The sequence below is a fragment of the Oratosquilla oratoria genome, chromosome 32, assembly GCF_046742065.1.
Source record: "Oratosquilla oratoria isolate Oo_2021 chromosome 32, ASM4674206v1, whole genome shotgun sequence".
NCBI classification, from domain to species: domain Eukaryota; kingdom Metazoa; phylum Arthropoda; class Malacostraca; order Stomatopoda; family Squillidae; genus Oratosquilla; species Oratosquilla oratoria.
The window spans coordinates 9,370,921-9,397,135 of NC_134808.1; the positions used below are offsets into that span (position 1 = coordinate 9,370,921).

Consider the following 26,215-nt stretch of genomic DNA (forward strand, 5'->3'; position numbering starts at 1 on the left):
AGAGAACAATAGGTATAGAAATGAAGAACCATCGAGACTAGACCTAATAATCACATCAGAACCTAAAATAGTGGAAAAGATAGAATACCAGGCACCAATAAGCAAAAGTGACCACATATTGATAGAACTAGAACTAAATGAGAAAAAATACATGAAAAGAAATGAACAATATAGAAAAGGAAGATTGATGTATGAAAAAACAAATTTTGATAAAATAAGAGAATTCTTCCAAAATGAAAACTGGGAAAGAATACACGAAGAAGATACAACAGTAGAAGAGAAATGGAATATTTTGACAAAAATCTATAAAAAAGGAGTAGAAAAGTATGTCCCGAGACAAAAACAAGAAAAAGAATATGTAAAATGCTGGTACAACAAAAGTTGTAGGGAGATAAAAGACAAAAGAGACAAAGCTTGGACCAAATTGAAGAAAAACAAAAGACCAGAAAAATGGAAAATATATACTTATGGAAATGAATATGTACAAGCGTGCAGAGAGGAAAAGAGAAAATATGAAAAAGATGTCATAGAAAAATGTAAAGATCAACCTAAACTATTTTTCAGATTTGTAAACAACAAACTGAAAAACAAACAAGATTTGGAGAAATTAAGACAAGGAGTTGAATACACAGAGGAAATTAAAATGGCGGAAATTATGAACAAACATTTTAAATCAGTGTTTACAAGGGAGAACATACAACCTGAAGAGATCGAATGGAAAGAGAAAGTCCCCCTATGAAAGAAATAGAAGTAACAAAGAATGAAATATTGAAACACTTGAGTAATCTTGATGTCAGAAAATCGCATGGACCAGATGAAATAGCAAACTGGATTTTGAAAGAATGCAGGAATGAACTGGCAGACATAATACATAGCATAATAAACAGTTCCTTGAAATAAGGTAAAGTTCCAGAAGATTGGAAAAAAGCCAATATAGTACCTATATATAAAGGAGGAAATAAAGAAGACCCTAACAACTATAGGCCAGTCTCTCTAACAAGTACAATAGCAAAAATTTGTGAAAGAATTGTCAAAAATAGATGGGTAAAATATTTAGAAAAAAAAAAATGTGCTCAATCCAAAGCAATTTGGATTCAGACAAGGACGATCATGCGTCACCAATTTAATATGTTTCTATTCAAGGCTAATAGATATAATACAAGAAAGAGATGGATGGGCTGATTGTGCATTTCTAGACCTAAAAAAAGCTTTTGACAAAGTACCACATAAGAAGTTGCTTAAGAAATTAGAAACTGAAGGAGGAATACAGGGCAAACTGCTAAACTGGATGGAAGGCTTTTTGCAAGAAAGAAAAATGAGAGTAGTGATAAGAGATCAACACTCAAAATGGGATGAAGTAATAAGCGGTGTTCCACAAGGAACAGTTCTGGCCCCAATAATGTTTGCTATATATATTAATGATATGGATGAAGGAATTGAAAGCTATATGAGCTTTTTTGCAGATGATGCAAAACTATTGAAAAAAGTGAACACGGAAGAAGATTGTGAGTCACTACAAAGAGATCTAAATAAAGTATGGGAATGGAGTAGGAAGTGGGAGATGGAGTTCAATACAAAAAAGTGTAGTATAATGGAATTTGGAAAAAGTAAAAACAGAATAACAGGATCATATAAATTGGGAGAAGGAATAAAAAAAGTAGAAAATGAAAAGGACCTGGGAGTCATTGTTATGAATAATATGTCACCTGAGAAACATATAAATAAGATTTTTGGAGAAACTTATAATTTAATCAGAACAAAGTTGCATTTACATACCTGGATGAAGAAATGGTGAAGAAAATTCTAATCACCCTGATAAGACCAAGATTGGAATAAGCAGCAACGATATGGTCACCAAGTGCAAAAAAATGCATTAAAAAACTTGAAAGAATACAAAGAGCAATTACAAAATTGGCACCAACACTCTCAAAACTATCATATGAAGAGAGACTAGCAAAACTTGAACTACAGACACTAGAGCAAAGAAGAGAGAGGAGATTTGATAGCTATTTACAGAATCATGAAAGGCATAGAAATTACTGATAGAATCTAATAAAATGGGATGACAGAAATACAAGAGGACATGGAAAGAAAATTAAAAAAAGACAGCTATAGAAGAGATCTGAAAAAGAACAGCTTTCCTCACAGAGTAATAGACAGTTGGAACAAGTTAGATGAGAAAGTGGTGTGTGCAAAAACAATACATGAATTTAAAAATAGTTTAGATAAAATGAGATACAAAAACGGGACACCACGAGCATAGCTCCCTTTCCTGTAAAATACTAGGTAAATACACGTTGCAACAAATTACTGCATGTTGCTGTTCGTTTGCACTTCACGATTGTGCTGCCTATAATTCACTTACAATAATATATATACTGTATGTGTGTGTGTATACACTAGGGAATTTTTAGGTACGTATCATTTTTATAATCCGCTCTAGCAACACTGTTACACCAACGCTCACTCGCTCAATTGAACAGAAAATTCAATTTAGCAGACTGGACCTTGACTGAATTAGTTCATTAAATCGGGCTTCTACTGTATCCATAATCCATTTTGCTAAGGCACAATGTTTGGTAAAGCCTTATTAAAGTTATACGATCTGCTCCCCAGTTGAAACGAGACACTACCTTTAGTATATTAAGTCACTGTTTAACAGTGTATACAACCTCATTTATGTGATGAGTGAATGTCAACCTTTTGTCCAAAACCAGATCCAAGTATTTTACTTGATCTTCATATGGTAATATACCCTCTAAAAATAGTGTGGGTATCTCTTCCTTGCGTCTTAGTCTGGAAAACCTTATGGTTTTGGCTTTTTCAGCAGAGAATCTGAAGCCCCTGCTATTAGCCCATGCTGTTGCTAAGTTAATAACCTCTTGAATCTTTTGGCCTGTTTCTAATGTTGTCGATTTGCTGCACACAATAGCGAAGTCATCAGCATAAACCAATCCATGAACTCCTGTGGGAACTTGTTCTAACAAACTATTAATGGCTATGCTGAAGAGTGTAGGACTCGGAACACTTCCTTGGGGAATCCCTTCCTCTTGAAGATATGAAGAGAAAGAAGAGCCCACTCTGACTTTTAGATAACGGTCAGACAAGAAATCCTTTAAACAATTGAACATATTACCCCCGATACCCCACTCTGCAACTTGCTTCAGAATGCCTCCCTGCCAGGTAGTATCGTACGCATTTTTCAAGGCAAAAAACATAGCAATGCTCGAGTTCTGAATTGCAAAGCATTCTGAATCTCACGAGTGATAAAGAGTAAGGGGTCCAAAGTGCACTTATTTCTTCTAAATCCAAACTGTCAGTTAGATAGCAGATTTTTAGATTCCAAAAACCAAACTAAATGCATATTAACCATTCTTTCATAGATCTTACAAATGCAGCTAGTGAGAGCAATAGGTCTGTAACTTTGTGGGTCATGAGAGTCTTTTCCTGCCTTTAAGATTCTTATGATAACTGAAGTCTTCCAAGATTTAGGAGAAGATCCACAAAACCAAAATTTGTTCAGCACATTTAAAAGGAATTTCTTCGACGATATGGATAAGTGACCAACCATGGAATAAAGAATGTCATCCTCTCCAGGAGAGGTTGGGGAGGATAAAGATAAAGCATGATCCATTTCATCCAAGGTGAAAAGAAGATTATATGCCTCCGAGTTCGTATTGGTAGGAGGAATAATCGTGGTCTTCGCTCTAATTCTTCTGAAATCATCTGAATAATGTAGTGGGCTTGAAATATCAGCATAATGTCTTCCAAAAGCCTCTGCTACTTCTCTTGTATCTGATATAAAAGTCATTTATCTTCAGAATGGGTAAAGGAGATGGAGTAAACTTTCCCTGTAATTTTCCAATCCTATTCCATACTAAGGTAGGGGAAGAGTCATATTTCAATTCGCTAATATATTTAATGAAGGATTCCCTCCTTGCTTTCTTGAAGATTTTCTTCTGCTTTGCTCGAGCTCTTCTGTACGCTATCTTATTGACTAAACAAGGGTATCTCTGATATCTCTTATAGCAAGTTCTTGTAATCTTTCTGCTTAAAGCACATTCATCGTTCCACCAGGGGACTACTGGGCGTTGAGGTTTACCAGCTGTCCTAGGAATGGAAGAGAAAGCACCAGAAAGTATCATGTCTACCAGATAATCATATGCATCAGAGTTACTACAAAAATCATTAGTCTTATGATTAATCTCTGTGGATCTCCTAAATAATTCCCAATTAGCCTCTCCTGTCTTCCATTTAGGTAAGCAAGAGGAGGGAGTGTTCTTTAAATATTTGATATGGATAGGCCAGTGGTCGCTACCATGTAGATCTTCCTCTACTGACCAACTGTAGTCTAATCTTAAGGATGATGAACAAATAGTTAGGTCTATAGCAGAACTTGAGTTCTGAAAGACATCAAACCTAGTTTTGGAACAGTCATTCATCAAAATGACATCGTTATTATCAATAAATTCTTCAATTATATTGCCCCAGGGGTCACACCTTGATTCACCCCATAGAGGATGCTTGGCATTAAAGTCACCCATTAAAATAAAAGGCTCAGGGAGCTGGTCAACAAAAGATTGTAGGTCATTTAACTCAAACTGACGGGGGTGCTTATATATGTCTACGAGTCAATCTTCCAGTTCAGGTTCCAAATACAAAGAACAAAGTGATCCATTTAGTGGTAAAGATTTGTACTGCACAAGCCTGCAACACCGAATGTAGGTGGACACTTCTGTGGTTTACACATTTCTTAACAATGATACCAGTACCTCCATGGGCACGCCCCCAAATCATAGATCTGTAAAATTTATAATTAAGTCCAATATTAGGGGATAAATCGCCAAGCATAGTTTCTTGGAGACAAATAGCAGACACATCATGTTCTTTAAAGAGAATCCCAATCTGCTCTCGATGAGAATTAAAACCTTGAATATTCCATTGAATTATGGACATTATACTGTTTTCTTTTTCTTTTTTGGGTCTACTGGTCTGGCAAGAGAAGTCTGGGAGAGAGAGGGTCTACAAGATGGGTTCTTTTCTAATTTCTTTGCTTTCGCGGGTGGCATCCTCCTCTCTGACAATGGTCCGACCGACGATGTAGAGTCCGGGTTATTAGTTCCTTTCTTAGATTGCTTATCATGATTTGGGGAAGAAGATGGAGATGAGGGTGGACTGTGGAGTCTTTTACTGCGCACAGCTTCAGACTCCATAGCTTTGCTTCTGTGCGCCTCAACTGAGTGAGGCACATCAGTCTGTGATCCCTTTATTGGGGAACCCCCCAAGTTTGGAAGGTTGACTCATTGAGAAGAGGCTTTATTAAAGGAACCCTGTGGGGTTTCAGCAATGGGAACTTTAGGTGCCCCTCTAGATGGGGCAGGAGACATTCCCTCAACTGGGGATGGGAGAACCTCCGCAGAGGAGGGTTCAGGAGTACTACAATTTCCAAGTTGTGGAGCAGAACGATTAGGTCTAGTAGTGACTCTTTCACGTTGAGGCTTGGGTTCAGCATTTCCTTTATCCTCATTGCTTCTGTGCACCTCTATCGAGTGAGGCACACTAGTCAGCAATCCCTCTACTGGGGAGTCCCCCAGGTCTGGAAGAGAGATTGCCTGAGAGGCTTCATTACAAGAAGCCTGTGAGGTTTCTACAATAGAAACCTTAGGTGCTCCTCCAGATGGGGCAGGGGACACCCCTTCAACAAGGGGTGAGGAAACCTCTGCAGAGGAGGGTTCAGAAGTATTAGAAATTCCTAGTTGAGAAGAAAGACGGTTAGATTTCATAGTAACAATTTTACACTGAGGCTTGGGTTCAGTGTTAACAGAAGAATTCATATTGGCATTTTTATTTCTATTGGGTTCTACAGTTGGCTGATCCACTTTACTATTTGTTTTAACAACATCACTGTATCTTTTGGAATTACTTAACCCCTTCCATACGGTGCCGCATACGTAGGCGGCATGAGGAGCAAGTGGATACACGAGGCTGCCATATTGGCATCTTGATTATATTTATTGTAGTTGCCCCTGTGTAATGACATACTCTCTAAACTGTCTTCATCATATTTTCTATGGTTATCAAAATTCACGGGTGAAAGAGAGAACGGTTGATATAAGCGGTGACTATATTTTATGATGCGAGTATTATTACGACACATCGTACATCTGACAGCTAATGCTGCCTGCGAGATTTTGAACCGGAGTGAAGAGGTTAATAGTTTTTTAGCATGTCCTACACTCATATGTTCTGCATGAGCTTTTAGTAGTATTTCCTGTTCCTTCTTATAAATTACACAGTTCTTATCTCTGGCATCATGCTCTTTACAATTTATACAAACTGTTGGGCGGGAACAATCCCCATGTTCAGGCTGAGCACATATCAAACATAGTTTGTCCCTTGCACATCTGCGGGAAGGATGGCCAAAACCATAGCAGTTAAAGCACTGAAGGGGACGGGGCTTAAACTGCTTCACATAAACAATCTCTTTTTCTATCTCTACATAATGAGGTAGATCTTCACCACAAAAACTTAGGATAATCATAGAAGAACGAGGGATTTTAGCTACCTTCCAAACATTAGTTGGGCACATTTCTAAAATTTCTTCTTCCTCAAAGTCATACAGATCTCTATTAAAGGTATAGTGGGGTTTAACTTCCTTAATGTCGGATTTCTGTTTCAAGTTAAGCACCATGGCAGCTTGTTCATAAGATTTTACATGAATTAAGGAATTTCTTCCAAATCGTGATACCTGGGAGTCAGTCAAATTACCAGAGCCAAGGTGACTCTTCAAGAATCTTCTAAACTCGAACAAGTTAGCACGTTCTTTTGCAAGAGTGATAATAAGCCACTTAGCTGGATTGGGAGGCCTCTGCACACTTTCCTTCCTTTCCTCTACCGGGTTTTCTGGATAAAAGATATCCAGGTTAGGTGCACTCTAGCAACAAGTTGGGCCAAAGATTCATTTTCATTGCAATTATTATAATCCAAGCAGGCAGCAGCTGCATCCTGATTAGAAAGAAATGAGATGCAGACTAGCCAAGCTTTAAAGTTGTCAGTTAGTTTAACCCTGATCTCTTTAATTTGTCCAAATTTACAGAACTTTTCATAAAGTCTGTATAACTCTTATCAAGAGAGACATATTTTAGATGTAAGATTCTATGACTATTAGGGGCAGTATTTGAGCTATTTATTGGTTTCTGAGTATCTAAAGATGTTTTCACCACTTCAGAATCCATTCTAATTGTAAGTTTCTGGGCTACAGAATTATCTGTCAATGAAGTCTTAGTATTTACCAAAGTCCTTTTTCAAGCCGGAGTCATCAACTGGGGGTTTTACTTTTGCTGAGTCAATAGCATCAACATTAGGATTGGCAATATTAGGAGAGGGATCAGGGGGTTTAGGAAGAGGATCAGGTAGTGGTGGAGGTTTAGAATATTCAGTTTCAACAGCCGCCATCATTGTGTATATTTATGAGGCCACAACATATATTAGAAAAGAAAGATAAATGCATAGAAGATACTGCAGTTGCCTGATGCCTCAAACAATAAAAGAAAAGTCTCTGCAGAGTCGGGAAGTTCCAGAAACGACTATTTACACATGCAGGGCCTTGGAGGTGAGTTAGAGACTTTGTCAACCTGGGGTTTGTCCTCTTTTGTTTTGTCCCATTTAGGATGGGTCCGGCATAGTCACTCTGCATGTATACTGGATAGGGAGAAAGGAAGTTGGCAGCCTAGTACCTACCTCACAAACATGCATTCCCCAGTCGGTGGGCTTTCGGCCCTCGCAGGGAGTAGTGACCTCTCGGTATACATCCCCACTTGACTGGGTTCAGACATGTAGCTTGGGAGGCACCAAGATACCAGAACCTTCCTTAACCACTTCACTATGGGACATAAATCTCGCGGGCAGCAGCCAATGCCAGCCGTACGTGTTGTAATAATACTAGCATCATAAAATATAGTCACGGCTTATATCGATCGTTCTCTCTTTCACCCGTGAATTTTGAAAACCACAGAGAATGGGATTTAGAGCAGATTAAGAAGAATGTAAAAACACAGGGGCGACTACAATAAATATAATCAAGACGCCGATATGGCAGCGTCGCGAATCCACTTGCTCCTCAAGATGGTGAAAAAGGAGAGTAGGGTAGCAAATATGAAGGGTAGGGATAGGGGAATTCACAAAGGAAAAGGGTGAGGGACCCCCTATCTATTCACTACCCCCCCCCCCCCAAAAAAAAAAAAAAAAAAAAAAAAAAATTGACTCAGTTTTCGTCTGGTAGCTTAGGGCTGACCTATCCAGTATGGTTGCACCTGGCTGGCACAGCTCAGCTTGTCCTTGCTACACGGAAGCCCCCCCCACTACATCAAAGTACTGGGCCTCTGGGGGGGGGGGGCTATAGTTAGTTGGTTCTTCCTTGTTTCCTCCTTTATATATAGGAACAATGTTAGCATTTTTCCAGTCTTTTGGTATTTTTCCTTCTTTGAGTGAGCAATTTATTATGTTATGTATTTTGTCCGTTATTTCTTCTTTGCATTCTTTTAGAATCCAATTTGCAATTCCATCTGGGCCATGTGATTTCCTGACATCAAGGTTTGATAGGTGTTCTAATATTTCTTTTTGTGCTATTGTTCTGTCGCTCATGGGGGGAGATCGCCTTTCATTACCTTCATTCCAATATGTGTTTTCTTTCTAGTGAAGACAGAATTAAAGTGATTTTTCATTTCAGCAATTTCTAAATCTTCTGTGTGTTCTATATTTCCTTGCGTAGTTTCACCATTTCTTGCTTGTTTTTAAGTTTACCATTCACGTATCGATAGAATAGTTTGGGTTGCTCTTTGCATTTATCTATAATATCCTTTTAATGGTTCCTTTTTTCCTCTCTTCTCACTTTAACATACTCATTTCTATAGTTTATAGACTTGCCATTTTCCAGTTGTTTTTTTATCTTTTCTCCACCTTTTTCAAGCTCTGTCCCTTCTGCCTTTTGCCTCACTGCATCTCTTATTGAACCAGCATTTAATGTACACTCTCGCTTCTGTCTTGGTACATACATATGTATATATATATATATATATATATATATATATTTATATATATATATATACATATTTATATATATATATATATATTTATATATATATATACATATAAATATATATATATACATATACATATATAAATATATACATATATATACATACATATATATATATATACATATACATATATATACATATACATATATATACATATATATATATACATATACATATATATATATATATACGTATACATATACACACACACACATATATATATATGCATATATATACATATTTATATACATATATATACATACATATATATATATATATATACATTATATATAAATATATATATATATACATTATATATAAATATATACATATATAAATATATAAATATATACATATATAAATATATATATATATATATATATTTATATACATATATATGTATATATATATATATATATATGTATATATATGTATATAAATATATATATACATATATATACATATACATATATATATATACATATATATATACATATATATATATTTATATATATACATATATATATACATATATATATATATATATATATATATATTTATATATATATATATATATATATATATATATATATACATACTCGATTGAAGACCAGAGCTAATTCAATATCCACTATCTTCTTAGTGATTTTCTCAATTTTTCTAATAGTTTGTTTGATTCTTGAGGGGAGGTCAAACACAATACTTCCGAGATCCATGATGTTATTGTAACAAAAACATTACACAAAATATAAATACAAGCTTTCGGTTGAGTCATCCAACCATCTTCAGGTAAGTGAGATTACATATACAGAACAGGAGTTTAAATACAAGTAAAAAGGGGGGAACTAGGAGAGTTAGGAGTCAGGTACTGGACGGAGGTGAGGTCTTCGTATCAACAGGACGTCGCTGGACAGCTGGTCACGGTAGCCGGACGTTTGGGCCTTGTTGCCACGCAGCCTCGCTGTGTAGTTGTAAGGTACTGACTGTGTCTGTCTGTATATTAATGATAGGAGTGTATTGTGTAATGTAGACTCTTTCTAAGATGTGTAGTTTCTTGGTGTTGTTACATTGTTTAAGTATTTTTGTGTTGTTGACTAAATCTTGTCTGCTTGGAGTTTTGTTGTGTGTTTGTGTCATGTGTTTGCGTATGCTTCCTTCACGGGCGTGCATTGTGAGTCTCCTGCTCACAGAGGTAGTGGTAACACCAATGTAAGAAGCATTGGGGAGAAGTTTGCAACCTTCTTCTGGGCAGGAGAATTGGTATACCACATTTGTCTGTTTGAGGTATACCAATTGGTTTTTGGCCCTGCTGTTAAGAGGTACCTAGAGGAGAACAATCTCCCCATCAAGTGCCTCCTCATTCTCAATAATGCACCTGCCCACCCGCCCGACCTCGAAGATGATATCCTGGAGGAGTTCTCATTTATTAACCCCTTCCATACGGTGCCGCACACACAGGCGTCATGAGGAGCAAGTGGATTCGCGACGCTGCCATATCGGCGTCTTGATTATATTTATTGTAGTCGCCCCTGTGTTTTTACATTCTCCCAAATGCACCCTGAATCCCATTCTCTGTGGTTTTCAAAATTCGCGGGTGAAAGAGAGAACGATCGATATAAGCGGTGACTATATTTTATGATGCGAATATTATTACGTTACGTCATACGGCTGGCATTGGCTGCTGCCCACGAGATTTAAGTCCTGTACTGAAGTGGTTAAGGTGCTGTACCTCCCACCTAACACCACCTCTATCCTCCAGCCCATGGACCAACAAGTCATTTCGAACTTCAAGAAACTCTACACGAAACACTTGTTCAAGAGGTGTTTCGACATCACTGAAAACACCCAGCTTACCCTTCGTGAGTTTTGGAAGCAGCACTTCGATATTGTTGTTTGCCTCAAGATAATCGTCATGGCTTGGCAGGAGGTGACCAGGCGTACCCTTAATGCGGCTTGGAGAAAGCTGTGGCCCGATGCTGTTGCCCCACGAGATTTTGAGGGGTTCGAGGTGGAGTTGGAGGGTAAAGTTGAGCCTGAAGTTGACGAAATTGTTTTGCTGGGAAAGTGCATGGGGCTTGAGGTGAATGACGAGGACATCAACGAGTTGATTCAGGAGCACCACGAGGAGCTTTCGACAGAGGACCAGAGGGAGTTGGAGGCGATGCAACACATGGCAGTGCAGGAGTTCAGTAAAGACGAAGAGGAGGCAGCCATTATTCTGACAGCCCGAATAAAAGACATTTTAGGACAATTCTATGAAATTTCAGAATTTGTTGAAAAGAATCACCCAGAAAAACTGTTCACGAGTCGGGCTATCGCTCACTATGATCATGTTTGCCTTGCACATTTTCAAAAGATTGTTAAAAGCCGACAAAAGCAAACAACCTTGGATCGGTTCTTTACAAAATGTCAGTCAAAAACCACTGCTGAGAGTGAACCTGAACCGAAGAAGGCGAGAGGTGACAACGATAGCAGTTAAAACGAGAAAAAAAAAAAAAAAAAAAAATTCTTTACATTTTGTACAACTCTCATTTTCATGTTTATTGTGCAGTAATTTAATTCTAACATGTATTTGTTACAGGTTTTGATGCATTTTTGTAATTCATAAAAAATTTATGTCCAATTTTTAAGGGGCTTGGAACTGATTAGGGCATTTATAAGGTAAAAAGCGTTTCTACTTACGAAATTTTCACGTTACGAAACGATTTCCAGAACGAATCAATTTCGTAAGTAGAGGTACCACTTCTATGTATCTATATGTATATATATATATATATATTATATATACACACACTATATATATATATTATATATATATATATATATATATATATTACATATATACATATATCTACAGTATATATATACAGTAGAAGCCCGATTTAACAAACTAATTCAGCCAAGGTCCAGTCTGCTAAATTGAATTTTCCTTTAAATTGAGTGAGTGAGCGTTGGTGTAACAGTGTTGCCAGAGCGGATTATAAAAATGATACGTACCTAAAAATTCCCTAGTGTACACACACACACATACAGTATATTATTGTAAGTGAATTTTAGGCAGCACAATCATAAATTGCAAACGAACAGCAACGTGCAGTAATTTGTTGCAACATGTGTGTATGTGTGTGTGTGTATTTACCTAGTTGTATTTTACGGGAAGGGGAGCTATGCTCGTGGTGTCCCGTCTTCATATCTCATTTTATCTAAACTATTTTTAAATTCATGTATTGTTTTTGCACACACCACTTTCTCATCTAACTTGTTCTTTTTCAGATCTCTTCTATAGCTGTCTTTCTTGATTTTCTCTCCATGTCCTCTTGTATTTCTATCATCCCATTTTATCAGATTCTGTCTATCAATAATTTCTATGCCTTTCATGATTCTGTAAATAGCTATCAAATCTCCTCTCTCTCTTCTTTGCTCTAGTGTCTGTCATTCAAGTTTTGCTAGTCTCTCTTCATATGATAGTTTTGAGAGTGTTTGTGCCAATTTTGTAATTGCTCTTTGTATTCTTTCAAGTTTTTTTTATACATTTTTTTGTACTTGGTGACCACATCATTGCTGCATATTCCAATCTTGGTCTTATCAGAGTGATTAGAATTTTCTTCACCATTTCTTCATCCAGGTATGTAAATACCACTTTGATTCTTATTAAATTATAAGTTTCTCCAAAAATCTTATTTATATGTTTCTCAGGTGACATATTATTCATAACAATGACTACCAGGTCCTTCTCATTTTCTACTTTTTTTATTCCTTCTTCTCCCAATTTATATGATCCTGTTATTCTGTTTTTGCTTTTTCCAAATTCCATTATACTACACTTTTTAGTGTTGAACTCCATCTCCCACTTCCTACTCCATTCCCATGCTTTATTTAGATCACTCTGTAGTGACTCACAATCTTCTTCCATGTTCCCTTTTTTTAATAGTTTTGCATCATCTGCAAAGAAGCTCATATAACTTTCAATTTCTTCATCCATATCATTAATATATATATAGCAAACATTATTGGGGCCAGAACTGTTACTTGTGGAACACCGCTTATTACTTCATCCCATTTTGAGTGTTGGTTTCTTATCACTACTCTCATTTTTCTTTCTTGCAAAAAGTCTTCCATCCATTTAAGCAGTTTGCCCTGTATTTCTCCTTCAGTTTCTAATTTCTTAAGCCCATCCATCTCTTTCTTGTATTATATCTATTAGCCTTGAATAGAAACATATTAAATTGGTGACGCATGATCGTCCTTGTCTGAATCCAAATTGCTTTGGATTTAGCACGTTTTTTTCTAAATATTTTACCCATCTAATTTTGATAATCCTTTCACAAATTTTTGCTATTGTACTTGTTAGAGAGACTGGTCTATAGTTGGTAGGGTCTTCTTTATTTCCCCCTTTATATATAGGTACTATATTTGCTTTTTTCCAATCTTCTGGGACTTTTCCTTCTTTCAAGGAACTGTTTATTATGCTATGTATTTTGTCTGCCAGTTCATTTCTGCATTCTTTCAAAATCCAGTTTGCTATTTCATCTGGTCCATGTGATTTTCTGACATCAAGATTACTCAAGTGTTTCAATATTTCATTCTTTGTTACTTCTATTTCTTTCATAGGAGGGACTTTCTCTTTCCATTTGATCTCTTCAGGTTGTATGTTCTCCCTTTTAAACACTGATTTAAAATGCTTGTTCATAATTTCCACCATTTCTATTTCCTCTGTGTATTCAACTCCTCCTTGTCTTAATTTCTCCTAGTCTTGTTTGTTTTTCAGTTTGTTGTTTACAAATCTGAAAAATAGTTTTGGTTGATCTTTCCATTTTTCTATGACATCTTTTTCATATTTTCTCTTCTCCTCTCTGCACGCTTGTACATACCTATTTCTATAACAAGTATATATTTTCCATTTTTCAGGTCTGTATTTATTCCATTTGGTCCAATCTTTGTCTCTTTTGTCTTTTAACTCCCTACAATTTTTGTTTTACCAGCATTTTACATATTCTTTTTCTTGTTTTTGTCTCGGGACATACTTTTCCACTCCTTTTTTATAAATTTTTGTCAAAATATTCCATTTCTCTTCCACTGTTGTTTCTTCTTTGTATATTCCTTCCCAGTTTTCTTTTTGAAAGAATTCTCTTATTTTATCAAAGCTTGTTTTTTCATACATCATTCTTCCTTTTCTATATTTTCCATTTCTTTTCATGTATTTTTCCTCATTTAGTTCCAGTTCAATCAATATGTGGTCACTTTTACTTATTGGTGTTTTATATTAAATCTTTTCCACTATTCTAGGTTCAGATGTGATTATTAAGTCTAGTCTCGATGGTTCTTCCTCATTTCTATACCTAGTGTTCTCCTGTATCCACTGTGTCATTGTATGTTCAATAATCATCTCGAGTAGAACATTTCCCTATGAGCCGTCTCCACCCTTTACTGTCATCTCTTCCCAGCAGACTTCTTTGCAATTAAAGTCGCCCATCATAACTATTCTTCCTCCATCTTCCATTATCTTATTTAATGTTATCCTTGTGTCTTCTAACATACTTTTATGTTCACTCTCTTCCCACGAAGCTGTTTTTGGAGGCACATAATTTATCACAAACTTTCTGCTCTTCTTATTTCTGTCTTCCACTTCGATCATAATCATCTCTACTGTATTCTTTCCATATGTGACACACCTCACGTTTATATCCTTCTTAGTCAGGAACATAACTCCACCCCCTTGCTTTATCTCTCTGTTTCTAATCCAATAATTATATGCATTATGTCCTATACTGTTGGGTGGTAGTGGACCTTTTAATTTCGTTTCTACAATTCCCATTATGTCCGGTGCTTTTTCCTTCAGATAATCATTCAGCTCATTCAATCCTGTTATCAATCCATCTATATTTGTGTAAGACATTCTTAGTTTTCTGCCACTTCCATTGTATTCTGTTTCCCTTTGGTATGTTGTATTTCCTTACTTTCATATTCACTACTCTCCAATAGAACTTCTCTTTTTCCGACTCTGTTATCATCTCATTTTTTTCCTTAGCTTCATGTCTTTTCATTTTTTCCTCCTCTCTTTCCTCTTTATTCATTTCTCTTTTTATAGATACCTTTTTATATTGTTCACTTGCTGCTAGTTTCCCTGTTTTTGTTAAGATATTCTCTGCCGTCGTTTGTGACCTGAATTTAATCTTAATTGGTCTGGTCTTATCTGTACTATACTTTCCGAGTCTATTCATCTCTTCAATTTGTTTCATGATTTCAGGTTCATCTTCCTTAACTAATTCTAGTAAACTGCTTACTTTTTCTTTTTCCTCATTGATTCTTGAAGTTCTATCTAGGTTATGTTTCTCTTCCATTCCTAATATAATTTTACATTTCTTTTTATCTGCTAAGTCTCTTACTATATTCTCCTTCTGTCTCATCACTTTCATAACTGAGTCTTCAGTTTGTTCTTTCATTTGCTGTTTAACTATGTCAGTAAATGCAACTTTACTGTTTTCCTGGATTTTTTCCAACCCTGTGCTTCTTTTGCTATGGCCTCTTTGTTGTCTTTATTATTCCTCTTTAATTCTTCATTCTCCTCTTTTACTTCTTTTAATTGTCTTTTTAATTCTTCTATTTCATTAGTTAAATTTTTGTTCGCCTTCTCTAGTTCTTCCAATTTTTAAACTCTTTGCGCAATTTTGGCTACGTTACCGAACCTGTTTTCCCAATGTTCGGTCATCTTATCAAGTTTTCCTCTAGTCTTGCCAATCGGGGGAGATTGGTATCCCCCCCACCCTCTTTAAATCCTTGGAAACTACTATCATCACCTTCCACTGTGCTGCTCTTATCTATACTTCTAATCTTCACATTTTTGTTGATCCCGTTGTCACCAAAATCATTATTGTTGGTCCCCCTCTTGTTTACAAGATGCGTGGCCTCCTGGACCATGTCCCTCTCTTCCTCATTTCCCTCAATAATCCCTTCCCTATCACTCTCCCACTACTCCACGAGCACTCCCCTTCCCTAAAAATACAATAAGGCATTTCCTGGACGTTGAGATCCACGTAGATTTTCCTTTATCTTCGGTACACCAATTCTCGCCGTAAATTCGACGAAAGTGTGCGTGTGTGTCATGTAACAATGATATGAGCTGTCTGTGAATTTCGCGGAATATTAGTCATAGCTTCATGTTTGGTTCGATGTACATAATTCTAGCGATTAATAGGACTGGACAGTTGGTATTTGGATAGTGAGCGTTATTGTTGTGTTGTTGCAGAAAATGTAGTTCGTTGTTATAGAAGTATTTTACATGGTGATTACTCTCGCATACTGATTCTGAATTTTCCCATCAACTTACTGTTTCATTATTTTGTTTTCCTATTATACCGTCTATTTCTACTTGAATATATTTCTGCTACAATTATACTTTATACATATACTGAATTATATATTATTGTATATATATATATATATATATATATATATATATATATATATATATACATATTTATATACCTCCAAAGTACTAAATCATAAATTTTTCCTTGACTCCACCACCACAATCTGGTAACATCTGGTAACATTGGACTCTGAGACACGCATGTGGCCAGTGGACGGAAAATGCTCTACTTAGCTTACTGTTCCCGCTAAATTGAGCTATTTCCATAGACACGCGTCTGGCCAGCTAGCGGAAAATGGTCAACTTAGCGGACCATTTCTGCTAAGTTGAGCATTTTCGTTATTGCTATTTGCAGTTCACTAATTTGAGCTTCCGCTAAATTGAGATTCGTTAAATTGGGCTTCTACTGTATATATATATATATATATATGCAGACCCACAACAGGAAAAATTTGAGCTCCCGAGAAACAAGATAAAAGTGAAACGTGTCAATAGTGTCATATTAGCAAGATGCCTAGGTTGTATTAATTGGGAAGGGGAGTACTAGTTAAATTACAGCATAAATAATGAGTATGGAAGAAAAGGATGACAGGGCAGAGAAGCCCAATAGTGGCAGTGCATCAATTAATAATGTAAACATGTACCCAGGGCCATCTATCTGTGCAAGACCGAAGCATAATGTGAGTTTCAGGTCACCTCCGGGTATGTAAATTTTTCTCTTAGACAGTAGCGATGAGGTACATTTTTCTGGATTTAGTGGGTAGAATAGAAGACTTTTAGGTAGAATTATAGATATAGTGAGGGAGATGAGACTTATGAATGAATCATGGAAGCAAGATACTAATGATATATAGAAGACGAATCAAGAAATAAACAAAGAAGTGACTTACAAAAAAAGTAAATACAGAAATAAAAGTAGAAGTCTACCAACAAAAAAAAAAAAAAAAAAAAAAAAAAAAAAAAAAAAATGGCAGAGTTAAAATGTGAAAATGAAAGGTTGAAAGATAATGATAACATTAACATTGATTTTATTTTAATCTAACAATAAAGAGGTAAATAAGCAGATAAAGGCAATGACTGTAAAATCTGGAGGAAAAAAAAATTGGAGAGGATTTACAACTCATGAATGGAAGATTAAAAAAAAAGATAAGGTAATTCTAAAGAAATAGTTCATCAACAAATGCAGGAGAATGCTGAAGATGCAGTCATCAAGGTAATCAAAGAAAAAGAAAATCTAGTAAGAGATACAGTTGAAAAAAAGAAAAAAAAAAGTAGTATATGGTCAAAAGGAAAAACATAACCTAAATTGGTCAAAGAGATAACGAAGAGAAGGAATTGGCAAGGAAAGTTCTAAAAGTAGAACAAGATGAAGAGCAAGAAATAGAAAAGGAAAGAAAGGAAGTGCACAGAATGGGTAAATATGCAGATGGAAAAAATCAACTAAAGATCAAATTAAGGTCACAAATGGCAAAAGAAATTTTAGCAAAAACAGGAAAATTAGCAAGAAGTGAACACTACAAAAGTATATGGATAAAAAGAGACATGAATGATGAGGAAAAAGAGAGGAGACATTAAGAAGCAAAGCTAAGGTAAAAAAATGAGAAAAGAATGGTGACCAAGAAAATGTAGATCTGTTGGAGCGTTACACATGATACTGAAAACATGGTATATTCAAGAAAAAAAAAAAAAAAAAAAAATCAGAGAACTACATGGAGGGAGTAGAAAATTAAAACTAGCTTATACCAATATAGAGATAATGGGAATTGTGAAGACAAAATTAAGGGGTCCACTATTCCAGTGTTGGACGGACATGGATTATATAATCACGGACTTAGAAACAGAATGGAGAAACAGGGTGAAGTTATGTGCCTGGTTAAAAAAGAACTTACCGTATATTTCCGTGTATAAGACGACCTTTGTACAAGACGAGGTACAAAATTAGAGCAAATTTTTATGAATTTATCTCATATCGGTAGTATAAGACTGCTAAATTACAAAAGCATCAGTTTATCAAACCTACCGTACAAAAAGAATTGTTTTGATTACGTTTATCAGCTGTTTTTTCCGCTTTTATATAAATAAAGAAATAAAGTTTTATAATGTTTTAAGTTTTCAATGTGATGTAATGTAATTTTATTGAAAATAAAGGTTTTAGAAATACGTTTGATGTGTAATATTGATGATGATTAGAAATTAAGTTTTATGATTTTATAATTTTTAAATTTTCTATGTTTTTAACCCATTAAACTCCGATGACAAGATGTCTTGTCATTTGGTCAAATAAAACAAAAAATCATAAAACACCAAAATGTTTGATCAAACATTTTGGTGTTTTATGATTTTTTGTTTTATTTGACCAAATGACAAGACATCTTGTCATCGGAGTTGAATGGGTTAATGCAACTACTGTAATATATTTTTTTATTGGTAAATAAATGTTTTATGTACTGTGATCCAAAATTGTTATTTTCAGTCTTAAAAATTACTGAAAAGTTAGCGAAAGAAAAAGGTTGCTATGAATGCAACCAGTGCTCGATGTTTACATTTTTTTCAGCTGTGTTAAATGTGTTTACATATAGTTAAAAATACCGTAATTTCATTATAGAATTATTCCTCGAATTTATTAACAATTGCCATTTACTATAAAGATATGCCAATAATATATAAGGTAAATATGGTTTAATTACCTTTATTACCAGTTCTTATCATACTGTGAATAATTTCCTATGTATCGGTGGTTATCGGCAGGCTAGCCTACCAAGTCATCTCATGTAGAATTCATGGTCTGATTTTTATAATGGTAGTATAAGACGACCCCCAATTTTAAGGGGTGAATTTTATAATTTTAGGGTCGTCTTATACGTGGAAATATACGGTAAATGTGACAAAAGTTGTATATGGAGAGAATAGGGTGGAAATGATCACAAGAGTCGAAGATAGAGACATGAAAAACAGAAAGTTTGCAAAGATTTATGTGCCCCCAAAAATGGGGTTTTGGAGAGAGACTACTCCAAAATGTTAGGTATGAAACTTTCATTAAATGAGATACTGAAATATGGAAGTAATGCAGTATTTATGGGAAATTTTAACTGTAAAGAAATCTGTTGAGAAGAGGTGACAGTGAAAGGTGGAAAAGTTCAATGGGGAAATGTATTGCTTGACAACTATAGAACATACAATGACACACTGGGTAAAAGAAAACACTAGATTTAGAAATAATGAAAAACTGTCAGGACTAGATTTATTATTTACGTCAGAACCTGAAACTCTGGACAAAATTGAATATAAGACACCAATTGTGAAGAACATATACTAGAATTAACCACTTCCATATGGTGACGCCTACATAGGCGGCATGAGGAGCAAGTGGGTACACGATGATGCCAACATCGGCATCTTGATTATATTTATTGTAGTCATACCTACGTAACCTCCATTCTCTCTAAACTGGCTTCATCATATTTTCTATGGTTATAAAAATTCACGGGTGAAAGAGAACGAACGATTGAGCACTGACTTTATTTTTTATAATGCGATTATTATGACGCAACATCGCACGTCGGGCAGCTAATGCTCCCAGATGTGTGATGTGCCCCGGAGTGAAGAGGTTAACTAAAGGAGGAAATATATAGAGAGAGAAATGAGAAACACAAAAATGAAGACTGATGTATAGTAAAACAGACTTTGAGAAACTTAGGGATTTTTTCTTAAAACAAGCTGGAAAAAGTTCTACAATAAAGAAACACACGTGGAAGAAAAATGGATGATTCTGATGAAAATCTATAAAGGAGTGGATAAATACGTCCCAAAGCAAAAACAGGAAAAGGTGTACTGTATTTTAAGTGCTGGTTTAACAGAAGGTGTAGCAAAGTGAAAAATAGAAGAGATATGGAAATGATGGAGAAAAGACAAAAAAAAAACTAGAAAGTAGCAAATATATATTAATCAAAGGAATGAATATGAAAAAATATGTAGTGAAGAAAAAAGAAACTACAAAAAAATAAAAAAGAAACTATGAAAAAGACATAATAAAGAAATGTAAGGATCAGCCAAAACTATTCTACAGATATGTAAATGGTAAACTAAAAAACAAACAGGAAACAGTGAAACTATAATAAGGGAATATGGAATATACAGAAGATACAAGAGAAAAGTGTACAGCATCGCGATGAAGGGAGAGAAGTAAAACACACACACCCCCCCCATGAGGGAAATAATAGTAACATGGAAAGAAATAATGGACAAAATTATGAACCTTGATGTCAGAAAATTGCATGCCCTGGATGGAATAGGAAACTAATAGACAAAACATATAACATAGGTAGCTCACTCACAGAAGGAAAAATACCAGAAGAATGGGAAAATGCCGATATTGTACCAATTTATAAAGGAGGAAATAAGGAAGACCCAACAAATTACAGACTGGTTTCCCTTACAACCATGGTAGCCAAAATTTATGAAAAAGTTATAAAAAGTAGATGGATAAAATATCTGAAGGAGAACAATATACTAAATCTGAAACAATTCAGATTTAGACAAGAAAGATCATGTACCACAAATTTGATCTGTTTTTAATCAAGACTACAAGATATAATACTGGAAAGGGACAGATGGGCTGATTGTGCTTTCCTAGATTTACAGAGTTTTACTTGGGAAGAGGTGATTAGTGGAGTTCTATGAGGATAAGTATTGACTCCAATAATTTTTGCCATTTATGTGAATGACATGGACAAGGGTGTGTAATGTTACATGTGCTTCTTTGCAGATGACACAAAGCTGTTAAAGAAAGTGAGTATTGAAATGGACTGTGACTCACTACAGAGAGATCTTAACAGGGTTTGGGAATGGAATCAGGAGTGGGAAGTGAACTTCAACATTAAGAAATGTAGCATAATGGAATTTTTTGGGAAAAAAAAGGATATCAGGACAATATAAAATTGGTGAAAATGAAGTAAAGTGGGATCTGGAAAAGACCTATGAATAATCATCACAAAGAATATGTCCCCTGACAAACTGATAACCAAAATTGTTGGTGAAACCTATAATTTGCTAAGAGTCAATACAACTGGCTTTTACTTATTTGGATGAAAAAATTATAAACAAAATACTAGTCACATTGATAAGGCTAAAATTGGAGAATGCAGCAACACCATGGTCACCCAGTACCAAAAAGAATACAAGGAAAATTGAGAAAATATAGAGAGCAACTATGAAGATGGCCCCAACACTATCTAAACTGCCATATGAAGACAGATAGTCAAAACTAGAATTACCGACTGTGGAACAAAGAAGAGAAAGAGGTGACTTGGTGACCATCTACAGAATTATGAGAGGTGTAAAAGTCCTTGATAGAGAAGACTTTCTAAATTGGGATAAGAGAAACCCTACAGGACATGGAAAGAAGGTAAAAAAGGACAGTTATAGAGGAGACCTGAAAAATGACAGCTTTCCCCACAGAGTGGTGGATGTATGTAACATACTAGACATAAACAATAGTGTGTGCAAAAGCAATACAAGAATTTAAGAGCAAATTAGATATGACGAGATACAAAGACAGGACACTATGAGCGTAGTTTCCCTTCCTGTAAGATACAACTACGTAAATATATATACATATCGATAATTTTTATGACAGTTGCATGCAGGATTCGAACCCGCTATACACGGCTATCCGTAGATTACCTGTACGGTGCCCTACGGATAGCCGTGTATAGCGGGTTCGAATCCTGCATGCAACTGTCATAAAAATTATCGGTTTGATGTCGCTGCCATTAGCGTATTATTCTCATATATACATATATATATATATATACATATATATATATATATATCCATGTATACTGACAAAATGTAATGAATATATTAAGTCATATGATATTTAAGACTACCAAATGATTGCTAAAGAAGGGCTTTACTTACTGTGCAGCTGCTCCATGGCTAAATCACCTTTGACAGAGATGAGACATGCTTTAATCATGTCTATTACATTATTCCTCTGCTTCTCCAGAGCTTCATCTAAATTGGAGGTTGCCATTTTTAAGTAATTTATTATCACCTGATCCTTGGGGTATATTTTTCTTCTTGCTCAACCAAAAATTGCAAAAAACAACAAAATCACTAGTAAAATGTCCAAGACAAAAAGAAAGAAAAGAAAAGAAAAAATATAAGTATTTCTTAAGTGATTTATCACATTTTTCTTCTCTATAGAGTGCAATCATAATCTATCAATGCGTTCCACACCATAGTGGTACTTTTCAAAGTCTTCTAGATATATTAATATCTTAAGTGGTGATCATAATTCTTTAAGGTTGTATACATGACAGCATAGCTCCTTGCACAAAACACACTAGAGTAATTTCTGAATGCTGTCAGATATACCAGGTATCCTAAACCTGAAGAGAGAAAGAGGGAGAGAAAAAATATATATATTAATGGGGGGGAAATTAACAGAAAATATATGCAGTTAAACAAATTTAAAACCATCATAACCTTTAGTCCATTAAACCTGTTTAACCTAATGGCTTGCCCAATCCAAGCATATTCAAATATTTTTATAGCATTTCTCTGAGTATTCTTTTTCTGTGGTGGGGGAAAAGAATACTGCCACCAAGTATTCCCACTTGGATCGTAAGAGGCGAGAAGAAAGGGACGGGGATTGGGACTAGGCATCCTTCTCCTTGTAGCCCCACAAGGCACATTCCTAAAAATAAAAGCAAAGGCATAAGAGGGTCTGGAAGTTCTCGGACCAGCACCCTAAGGTTTGGGTCTTTTAATGTGCATGGATGTGGTACAGATGAGAGTAAAAGGGAAGAGATAGGTAGTATGTTTGTGAGAAGAAAGATGGATGTGTTGGCTTTGAGTGAAACTAAGCTGAAAGGGAAGGGCGATTGTAAGTTTGGGAGTGTAAGTGGGAGGTTATCAGGAGTGAAGAGAGGGCGAGGGAGGGAAGGGGTGGCTATACTAGTAAGTGAAGAGATAGGTAAATGTGTAGTGGAGTGGAAGGAGGTTTCCTCAAGGATAATGTGGATGAAGGTGAAACTGGGAAAGGAGATGTGGGTTTTTGTAAGTGCATATGGACCTGGCAGTGAGAAGAGTGTAGAAGAAAGGGAGGCCTTTTGGATAGGTTTAAATGAGTGCATAGAGGATTTAGGGAGAAGTGTAAATGTAATAGTACTGGGAGACCTTAATGCTAGGGTAGGAAAGGATCCAATTGATGGAGTGGTTGGGAAATGTGGAGTTCCAGGAAAAAATTGTAGTGGAGAGTTGATGGTGGAAATGTGTCTAGAGAGTTGATGATAGCAAATACAGTGTTTTGGAAGAAAGTCAAGCATAAGTACACATGGGAGAGGGTGGTGGAGGGAAGGGTGGTAGATAGAGCTTTAATGGATTATGTAGTGGTAAATAGGATTATGATAGGAAGAGTTAAGGATGTACATGTGCTAAGGGGAGAGGGTGGGGGAATATCAGATCATTTTCTGGTAGAAGATAAGTTGAGAATGGAGGACAGATGGAGAAAGAGGACAGGGACAAAAGGTAGGGAGGTGCTTAGAGTGAACTCTTTAAATGAAGAGGAAAAGGAGAAGGAGTACAAGAAGAAGCTGAAGGAGGAGTGGGAGTGAAGGATAGAGTAGAGGTAGGCGTGGAGGAGGAACGGGGATGGTTCAAGGAGGGAGTCACAAAGTGTGCAAAGATGGTGTGTGGAACAAGAAGGACAGGAGGAAATAGAAGGAAGGGTAGTGAATGGTGGGATGAGGAAATGAAGAAGGTTGTAGAAGAGAAAAAGCGAGCTTACACAGATTGGTTACAAAATAGGATGAGGGAGTCATACGAGACGTACAAAGAAAAGAAAAGAGAAGTAAAGAAAAAGGTAAAGGAGGCAAAGAGGAGAGCAGATAAATGGGATAAGAGTATGACAGAAAAATTTGAAAGTAATAAAAAGATGTTTTGGAAATAAATTAAGAGAGGAAGAGGCGAATCAAGTAGAGAAGAAAAGGTAAAAGGTGCAGATGGAGAGATGATAATGGAGGAGAAGGCAGTAAGGGGAAGATGGGCAGAATATTTTAGGGAGTTGCTAAATGTGAAGGAGGATAGGGAGGGAAAGATAGCTGCAGTGGGAAATGCTAAGAAAATGACCGTGATGAGTGAGGAAAATGGAGGAGAAATAAGGAAGGATGAAGTGAAGGCAGCAGTTAAGATGATGAAAGCAGGTAAGGCACCTGGTCTGGATGGATGCCATGCAGAATGTCTTAAAAAAGGAGGTACAGTGATGGTGGACTGGTTGGTGAGGTTATTTAATGTTTGCTGGAGAGAAGGTAGAGTGCCGGAGGACTGGAGGAGTGCCTGTATAGTTCCACTTTACAAGGGAAAGGGGGACAAGTGTGAATGTAGTAGTTTCAGAGGGATTAGCTTGTTAAGTGTAGTTGGGAAGGCTTATGGGAGGATCTTGATTGAGAGAATTAGGAGAGGAACAGAGGGAGTAATTGGTGAGGAACAGTGTGGATTTAGGATGGGTAGAGGTTGTGTAGATCAGATTTTTGTGGTAAGACAGATATGTGAGAAAGCTATAGGAAAGGGGAAGGATGTTTTTTGGGCCTTTATGGATCTGGAAAAGGCTTACGACAGGGTAGACAGAAAGGCACTGTGGGAGGTTATGCTGATATACAGGATAGGAGGAAAGCTTCTCGGAGCTGTCAAGAGTTTTTATGAGAGTAGTAGAGCTTGTGTCAGGATTAGAAAAGGAGAGAGTGAGTGGTTTGAGGTAAAGGTGGGACTTCGTCAAGGATGCGTTATGTCACCCTGGCTGTTCAACTTATACATGGATGGGGTAGTGTGAGAGGTTAATGCAAGGGTAGTGGGTCAGGGATTGGAGATGGTTAAAGAAAATGGAGAAAAGTGGGAGGTGAGCCAGCTGTTGTTTGCGGACGACACTGCGCTTGTGGCAGGATCGGAGGAGGGATTGAGGAAGTTAGTGACAGAGTTTGGGAGAGTGTGTGATAGAAGAAAGCTGAAGATAAATGTGGGTAAAAGTAAGGTGATGAGATGAACAAAGGGTGAAAGTGGAAGTAATCTGGAAGTGAGCATTAACCCCTTCCATACGGTGCCGCACACGTAGGCGTCATGGACTTAGATCTCGGTGGCAGCAACCAATGCCAGCCGTACGACGTGTCGTAATAATACTCGCATCATAAAATATAGTCACCGCTTATATCGATCGTTCTCTCTTCACCCGTGAATTTTGATAACCATAGAAAATGCGATTACAAAAGAATTAGAAAGAATGTCATTATGGAGGGGCGACTACAATAAATATAATCAAGACGCCGATATGGCAGCCTCGCGAATACACTCGCTCCCCATGACGCCTACGTGTGCGGCCCCGTATGGAAGGGGTTAACCCATTCAACTCCGATGACAAGATGTCTTGTCATTTGGTCAAATAAAACAAAAAATCATAATAAAACAACAAAATGTTTGATGATCAAACAGCACCAGAAAAATATGACGTCATCAGTCCTCCTCGAGGAGGACTGACGACGTCATATTTTTCTGGTGCTGTTTGATCATCAAACATTTTGTTGTTTTATTATGATTTTTTGTTTTATTTGACCAAATGACAAGACATCTTGTCATCGGAGTTGAATGGGTTAAGGGAGAGCAACTGGAGGAAGTGGATAGTTTTAGATACTTGGGTGCAAATGTGGCAGGAAAAGGTGGAGTGAAGGTGGAGGTAGAATGTAGATTGAGAGAA

At 36.3% G+C, this 26,215-nt stretch overlaps 1 protein-coding gene across 5 annotated transcripts in view; it reads right to left on the reverse strand.

Moving 5' to 3' along the window:
• LOC143041758 (tudor domain-containing protein 7-like) overlaps positions 1-26,215 on the reverse strand; it is a 566,748-nt gene that overhangs the window by 517,604 nt on the left and 22,929 nt on the right. For all 5 annotated transcript variants that reach the window (XM_076213779.1, XM_076213782.1, XM_076213783.1 and 2 more), the window contains exon 2: positions 22,387-22,859. In XM_076213779.1, the coding sequence (XP_076069894.1) occupies positions 22,387-22,501 (115 nt within the window). In that variant the 5' untranslated portion in view covers positions 22,502-22,859. The remainder of the gene's footprint in view (positions 1-22,386; positions 22,860-26,215) is intronic.